This window comes from Lathyrus oleraceus, chromosome 5 (genome assembly GCF_024323335.1).
Source record: "Lathyrus oleraceus cultivar Zhongwan6 chromosome 5, CAAS_Psat_ZW6_1.0, whole genome shotgun sequence".
NCBI lineage: Eukaryota > Viridiplantae > Streptophyta > Magnoliopsida > Fabales > Fabaceae > Lathyrus > Lathyrus oleraceus.
In genome coordinates, this window is record NC_066583.1 from 363,753,678 (window position 1) to 363,762,299 (window position 8,622).

The 8,622-nt window shown below is 39.7% G+C and overlaps 1 protein-coding gene across 1 annotated transcript; it reads right to left on the bottom strand.

The window, feature by feature from the left end:
- Window positions 1-3,315: 3,315 nt before the first annotated feature.
- On the bottom strand, window positions 3,316-4,269 carry LOC127080732 (uncharacterized). The gene has a single exon (XM_051021028.1). It carries the CDS (start codon window positions 4,267-4,269, stop codon window positions 3,316-3,318), a length of 954 nt encoding a protein of 317 aa, XP_050876985.1.
- Between the last annotated feature and the right edge of the window lie 4,353 nt (window positions 4,270-8,622).

Genomic DNA, 8,622 nt, shown 5'->3' on the forward strand with positions numbered 1-8,622 from the left:
CACACAAATCTAATCTAACAATTATAGAATCAACAAAATTACTCATCACTATTCGTCAAGGTAAAGTATACTACACCTACCACTCTAAAACATAGTCTATATCATTTAGTTTTTATTACTTAGACGGTTAAATCTGTCAAATTGCAAACATAATATTAGAGTTTATTAGAGTCTATTGTACTGCTTCTTTATGAAAAACAATAGTTCTCAAAATCCACGTGGATACATGCACAGCCAGCTGGGAGCAGCCTACAAATAATCATAAATAGAGCTCTCTTTATATTTTAGACATAATCTTTTGGGGCAAAAAGCTTACAAATGAAAAGAATGATATGTAATTTAGCTGACAATGCAATAATGAAATACATACCATTAGACCAAGGGACTTTCCGTCATACTCATCTTTGGAACATAAAATTCAAAATTAAAAATCGAAGGTTCAACAATGGTGGAAGAAATGAAGATTGGGGAAGATGAAGTTGAGAGAGAAAAATAGAGAGAATAGAGTAATATTTTGGATGAGTATATTTTTGCATTAACCATGAATTGGGATGATACAAATGTATTTATACAATTGGAATACAAGCTACAACTAAAGTGATTAAAAATAAAAGCAGAATTTTATTTTTCAATTAACACACCACCTCACATTAGTTGCTCCAAGTCCATCATGCTCAAGCTCTTCTTTAGCCTCTTGAACACATCATTTGTCACACCCTTTGTCAACAAATCCGCGACTTGGTCTTCGCTTCGGCAATAGCTCAATCTAAGCTTTCCATCACCAACCAATTCTCTCAAATAATGAAACCGCATCTCAATATGCTTGCTTCTTCCGTGTGCAATCGGGTTCTTCGCAAGATTTATTGCGGAAACATTGTCTACAAACAGTGTGGTGGCAGCATCATCACCACATCTCAATTCCTTCAATAGATTCATAAGCCACATAGTTTGGCACGCACCTAACGACGCCGCAACGTACTCGACCTCACAAGAAGAGAGTGCTACAACTGGTTCCTTTTTCGAACACCAAGAGATTGGTGTACTACCAAACATAAAGATGTACCCCGCCGTTGATTTTCGGTCATCTTTATCTCCGCACCAATTGGAATCGGTGTAGCCAAGTAAATTGCACTTACGCCCCGTGTCCGATGCGGGAAAGAGAATTCCGCAACCAAGAGTACCTTTCACATATCTAAGGAGCCTCTTGACCGCCGTCAAGTGAGACACCTTCGGTCTCTCCATGAATCTACTCGCAATACCGACACTAAAATCCAAATCCGATCGCGTATTGCACAAATACCGTAACGATCCAATCAAGCTCCGGTAAAGCGTTGGATCGACATCATCCTCCTCATCACTTTTGGACAGCTGCACTCTAGCCTCACAAGGTGTAATACAAGCATTACAATGCTCCATATCACACTTCTTCAAAATATCTAGAGCATACCTCCTTTGGTGCATAAGCAGCCCCACTTTTGACTTGTGAAACTCTATGCCAAGGAAGTAATTCATGACACCAAGGTCCGTCATCTCAAACTCTCTCATGAGCTCACATTTGAACCTTGAAACACTCTTGTCATGGCTGCCCATAATCAAGAGATCATCAAGATACAAGCAAAGTATAATCACACCATCATTCGTATTCGATCTCACATAAACTCCATGTTCGGATACACATCGTTTGAAACCAATGTCGATAAGAAAGCCGTCAATACGTTTGTTCCAAGCTCTTGGAGCTTGTTTCAAACCATACAACGCCTTGTGCCGCTTGTAATACTTCATCTCTTGATCTTTTATCACGAAACCGGGTGGCTGGCCCACATAGACCTCCTCAACAAGAGGACCATTCAAAAGCACAGATTTGACATCCATTTGGTAAATCATCCAATTGTTGTTATGCGCAATACCAACAACCAAACGAATAGTCTCTAATCTAGCCACCGGTGCGAATACCTCATCATAGTCTATACCTTCTAGTTGCAAGAACCCCTACGCCACTAATCGAGCTTTGTGCTTGATTACTTCACCTTTGGGATTTGTTTTAACCTTATAGACCCATCGCACACCTATCGGTTTCTTTCCAAGTGGTAAATCGACCAACTCCCAAGTACCGTTCTTCTCAATAGATTCCAGCTCCTCTTTCATTGCACATATCCACTTAGGATCACTTAAGGCTTCTTCCTCATTTACCGGTTCAGATTCGGCCATAAGCGCGAAATGAACAAAGTCACCATCATTATTCACTTCGTTATCTTTGAATCTTTCGTAATCTTGGAGTCTATGAGGCAAGGCTCTTTGCCTCACTGGTCTACCATTATTAACAACATTATTTTGCACTACTGTAGGTGCTGGTACAGCTGTGTCATTAGCCTCAGGATCAGAGAATTCAAAAACCTGATGCTGCTGCAAATCTTCACTGTGTAACCGGTTACTGCAATTTGGGTAACCGGTTACTGCTGCATTTTCTATGAGTAACCGGTTACTGCTATTTGGGTAACCGGTTACTTCAGCATTTTCTGCATTTTTTACTTCATCAAAAGTCACATCCCGGGTTATGACGACCTTCCGATTTCTTCCATCGAACAACTTGTACCCTCCAGTAGAATGATATCCTACAAATATCCGTTTCTCACCCTTATCATCCAATTTCTTCCGAAGTTGATCCGGTACATGACGATATGCAATCGATCCAAAAACGCGCAAATGATTCAAATTTGGTTTGAAGCCACTCCAAGCCTCTTTCGGTGTGAGTTTCTCCAGCTTCTTAGTGGGACACCTATTCAACAAGTAGGTGGCTGTAGACACGGCCTCGCCCCACATTTCCTTAGGCAAATTCTTCCCACAAAGCATACTACGCACCATGTTCATTATTGTACGATTTTTCCTCTCGGCAGCCCCGTTTTGTTGAGGCGTATACGGAGGCACCACCTCACGTACAATTCCCTCAAGATCACAAAACTTCCCAAACTCACTAGAGGCATACTCACCTCCACCATCCGTTTTGAGATTTTTGAGCTTCCGACCGCTTTGGCACTCACCTCATCTTTTCTCTTGATAAGATATGTCCAAAGCTTCCTACTAAAATCGTCAATGAACGTAACAAAGTATCGATTGCCACCATAAGTCTTTACTTGCATCGGTCCGCAAACGTCAGAATATACCACCTCAAGTAAGCCTTTGGTTCTTCGACTCGCATCTTTTCTAAACACATTCTTGTACTGTTTAGCCTTCACACATTCCTCACACAATTCAGTTGGAATACTAATGTGTGGCAGCCCCGTTACCATTTCACTTTGTTGCAATTTTCTTAGATCCCTAATTAAGGTGACCAAGACGGTAATGCCATAACCACTCATCTCTACTTGCCGTGGTAGCTAGACAACGATGCTCCATAACCTTTAACTCAACCTTAAAGGTAATGTTGGCAACCATCGGCGCTTTTAGAATCAACACACCATTTGAATATAAAACGCGCAAAATCTTGTCCTCCAACCGAATTTTGTATCCTCTTTCAAGTAATTGGCCAATACTTAAAAGATTACACTTAATTCCCGGTATATACAAGACATCTTTGATCCTTGAATGTCCACCACTCCTCTTTCCGATCAAAACATCTCCTACCCCTTCGGCGCTTAAAGTGGTGTCGTCGGCAAATTTGACTTTACTTTTTGCCGCTTGATTGATTTGCACAAACCAATCTTTTCGACCCGTCATATGTGTTGAACAACCGGAATCCAAGTACCACTCATCTCTCCCTTGGACTCCATCACGAACGGTAACCAACGCATTTCGATCTGAATGCATTTTCTCACTATTTTTCGGAACAGTACAACTGTTGTCCTGCAAACTTTCACTACTGTAGCTGCTGCCCGGAACATCCGTAATGCCATAACTCCCCTCCATGATCATTACTAGAAGTGTTTCCTCATCATCTACCTCTTCCCTAGCAACCTTGACTTCATTATTGTGATTCTCGTTTGATTCACCACGACACGAATTTGTAAAGTGTCCAAACTTTCTGCACTTGTAGCATTGAACCTTACTCACATCACGCTTCTTGAAACCATTGCTATGACCACTATCCTTGGAGGTACATTCACCCTTTTCACTCGTTGAATGCTTTGAATTTTGCGAATCATTTGAACCAAAATTCTGAAAATTTGATTTACCTCTCGCCGCAAATTTTCCTTTCGACCTCTTATTCTTCTCATTGAAACGCGCTTGCAAAGCAATCTCCACTTTGACTTTGTCGGCGCCTCTCTCATCCATCCTTTGTTCATGTGCCTCTAACGAACTTTATAATTCATCCTTGCTCAAAGTTGTTAGATCCTTTGATTCTTCAATAGCCACAACTATGTTGTCGAAACGCAGCGTTAACGAACGCAATACTTTCGATACAACATTCTGCTCAAGAATCGTTTCCCCACAAGATTTGATTTGATTAACTAACCGGGTAATGCGCGTAATGTAGTTGTTGATCGTTTCTTTATCTTCCATTTGTGTTAACTCGAATTGTCGCTTGTAAGTTTGTAACCTTACAACCTTCGCTTTGACGGCACCGACATATGCTTTCTCCAAGATTTCCCATGCTTGCTTCGCCGATTCACAATCGCCAACCTTCTCGAAATTTTCGTTATCAACACAAGAATGAATCAAGAATAGGGCTTTGCAATCCTTCTTCTTCTCTTCTTTGTGTGTAGCTCTTTGAATGTCGGTAGCCTCTGCCCCTAATTGTGTAACTCCATTGACGACGATCTCAAGCACCTCTTGATAACCAAACAAAACCCTCATTTGTTTTGCCCATTTATCATAGTTCTTCGAATCAAGAATCGGGAGATTGGTGGGAATTCGATCATTGGAAACGGTTGCCATTGTTGCAGCGGATTATGATCGATAACCAAGGCTCTTGATGCCAAATGTTGGAACATAAAACTCAAAACTGAAAATTGAAGGTTCAACAATGGTGGAAGAAAAGAAGATTGGGGAAGATGAAGTTGAGAGAGAAAAATAGAGAGAATAGAGTAATATTTTGGATGAGTATATTTTTGCATTAACCATGAATTGGGATGATACAAATGTATTTATACAATTGGAATACAAGCTACAACTAAAGTGATTAAAAATAAAAGCAGAATTTTATTTTTCAATTAACACATTTGTCATTCAAAAATAATAAACCATATTTAGATATAAAGTTCAAAAGATTAGGTATTGTTAGTTATATTTTAGGCATAAAAGGATGAATAATAGTTTAAGCCTAGAAATAGCTAAAAAAAACTAGAAAAGAAAATTGGATATCTGTAACTAGAAAAGGTTAGCTTTTATTTTTGCAAGGCCATAAATTTTACTAATATGAAGCCCTGGAGAACAAATAATTACAATGAAACTTCAGCATTGTTAATCATGAAACTGCAAAGAAACTGATTGAATCCCTGGAAATAATATAGATGGGTCAGCTTGAATCACCAAAATAATCATGAGATAAAAAAACAATCATTGTAAATCTGGTAGATTTTGTTGGAATATTATGTCTATATTCAAATATAGGGAGATAAATTTGAAAAAGTTCCTTAAGTCAAGTCTCACATTGTGTGTTAGTTGAAAAAAAAATTTAGTCTCACATTACTTAGGTGAGATATATCTCATTCCCCACTTCATTATATAAGAAAATTCCTTGTTTTATTTCAAAATATACCAAAAACTTATTTTGAGTTTTTTCTTCCTCACTCTCATAACTCTGCGTCTTTCGAATTGTCGAATCGTCAACTTCTCCCCCTTTCTTTCTACTTGTTGAATTTTTCGAGTATTTTCTTGAATTCCCCTTAAAAGATTATGTTAATTTCTCCTCGTTTGTTATCAAGTATAATTTTTTGATTCTCTTTAGAGAATTATTCGAATTTCTCTTTGTTTGAGAAATCATTTTGAATGGTCAAATGATCATTATGAAACAATAATTTTAACACGTTTCGAACTGCAATGGCCACGAAAGAAATTAACTGTAAATAAATAAATAAATATGTGTGTGTGTATGTGTGTGTATGTGTGTGTGTGTGTATGTGTGTGTATGTGTGTGTGTGTGTGTGTGTTTATGTGTGCTTGCGTGCGAGCGCGCACGAGCGTGCGTGGGTGCTTGTGTGTGTGTGCGTGTGCGTGTGTGGGGGGGGGGGTGCTTGCGTGTGCATGGATGCGTGAGTGCATGTGTGCGTGTGTGTGTGTGTGTGTATGTGTGTGTGCGTGTGTGTGTTATGTTGTGTGTGTGTGTGCGCGCGTGCGTGTGTGTTATGTGTGTGTGTGTGTGTGTGTTTGTATGTGTATGTATTGTGTGTGTGTGTGTGTGTGCGAGTGTGTGTGTATGTGTGTGTGTGTATGCATGCATGTATGTGTTGTATGCGTACGTGTGTTATGTGTGTGTGTGTGTGTGTGTATGCGCGTGTGTGCGTGTGTGTTGTGTGCGTGTGAGCGTGTGTGCGTGCATGGATGTGTGTGTGTGTGCGTGCGTGAGTGCATGTGTGTGCGTGCGTGTGTGCTTGCGTACGTGTGTGTGTGTGTGTGTGTGTGTGTGTGTGTGTGTGTGTGTGTGTGTGTCTATGCGTGTAAAGCATGTGTGTGCGCGTGTGTGTTGTGTGTGTGAGCATGTGCGTGTGTGCATGCATGGATATGTGTGTGTGTATGTGCGTGCATGAGTGTGTGTGTGTGTGTATGTGCGCGCGCGTGTGTGCTTGCGTGCATGCGTGTGTGTGTGTGTGTGTGTGTGTGTGTGTGTGTGTGTGTCTATGCATGTAAAGCGTGTGTGTGCATGTGCGTGTGGGGGGTGCATGCGTGCGTGCATGCGCGTGCGCGTGTGCATGTGCTTGTGTGTGTGTGTGTGTGTGTGTGTATGTATGTGTTGTGTGTATGTGTGTTGTATGCGTGTGCGTGTGTGTGTATGCTTGTGCCTGTGCATGTGTGTGTTGTGTTTTTGTATGTGTTTGTGTATGTGTGTGTGTTGTGTGCATGTGTGTGTGTGGGTGCGCGTGTGTGTCTGTTGTGTGTGTGTATGTGTGTGTGTGTGTGTGTGTGCATGTGTGTTGTGTTATGTGCGTTTGTGTGCATGTGTGTGTGTTGTGTGTGTGTTGTGTGTGTGTTGTGTGCGTGTGTGTGTGCGTGTGTGTGTGTTATGTGCGCATGTGTGTGTGTGTGTGTGCGTGCGTGTGTGTTATGTGCGCATGTGTGTGTGTGCGTGCGTGAGTACGTGCATTTATGTGTTGTGTGTGAGTGTGTGCGCGTGTGTGTTATGTGTGCGTGCATGTGTGTGTGTGTGTGGATTTAGATGGAACACTTAATAGTATTGAAGTTGAATATGCTCCACATATTAAAACGAACATTTAATGCTCAGAAAAGAAATCACCTTATAAAAATAGAATGATTACAAAATAATATTTTGAATGGACTCGCAGATGATATGTGACTATTACAGTAGTTGCGATACTGCAAAATAGATTTGGGATGCTCTGAAAAACAAGTGTGACACGAAGATGCTGGAGCAAAGGAGTGTGTAGGTAGTCGCTATCTCAAGTATCAGATGGTATATATGAAAGATCCATGGAGACTCAATGTCAAGAACTTCAAAATATTGCTTATGAGATCATCCCAAAAGGCATGTGTTTAAATGAACCATTTTAAATTTTCTTTATTATTGACAAACTGCTCCATGGTTTGAAATTTTTTTAAGTTATGCTTTGCTACAATTGATAGGCAACAACCACCACCATAACAAAATGAAACTGGTGTTTTCTCTTAATTCAATTGTAAAAAACTAGGTCATATGATTAAAAAATGTAAGATCTGGCTTGAACCTCATGTTGCCTCTAATGCACATGTTAACCTGACTGATGAGCAATTTATTGCTTTAATAATTGAAATCAATGTGATTGGTGATTCTGATGGTTGGTGGTTAGACATTGGCTCCTCTCATCATGTATGTTATGATCGTGCAATGTTTAACACATACACGAATAAGAAAGTGTTGTTGGGAGTTGCCTACACCACTAATGTTGTCGGTATTGGAGAAGTGGAACAGAGTCCACCTCTGAAAAAACTGTAATCTTAAAGGATGTCATGTATACTTTAGAGATTATAAAGAATCTTGTTTCTGAATTTCTTCTGAATAAGGCATGGTTTAGTCAGTCTATTGGGGTATATTTGTACATAATCACTAAAAATAATATTTTTGTGAAACTACCATGTTTAAGACTTTTGCGAATGAAATTGAAATTCAATTTAGTAAAAAGATTAAGAGAATTGTAGTGATAAGGGAACTAAATATTATTTCAGTTTATTTAATGAATTTTAAAAACAATATTGAGTTGTACATGAAATGACTGCACCATATTCTCCTAAAATGAATGGTAAAGCAGATAGAAAAAATAGAACTCTTATTGAACTAGTTGTTGCTATTACGTTGAATTCTGGTGTTGCATCTCACTGGCGAGGGGAAATTTTGTTGAATGTTTGCTATGTTCTGGATTGAGTTCTCAAGTCAAAAAGTAAGATCTCTCCTTACGAGAAATTAAAGAAAAGACAACCAATATTGTCTTATTTACGAACTTGGGACTGTCTGGCTTATGTCAGAATTCTGGATCC

Bases quoted from the DNA above. Each gene is read 5' to 3' on its own strand.
- LOC127080732 (XM_051021028.1), bottom strand. From the start codon at position 4,269: ATGGATGAGAGAGGCGCCGACAAAGTCAAAGTGGAGATTGCTTTGCAA.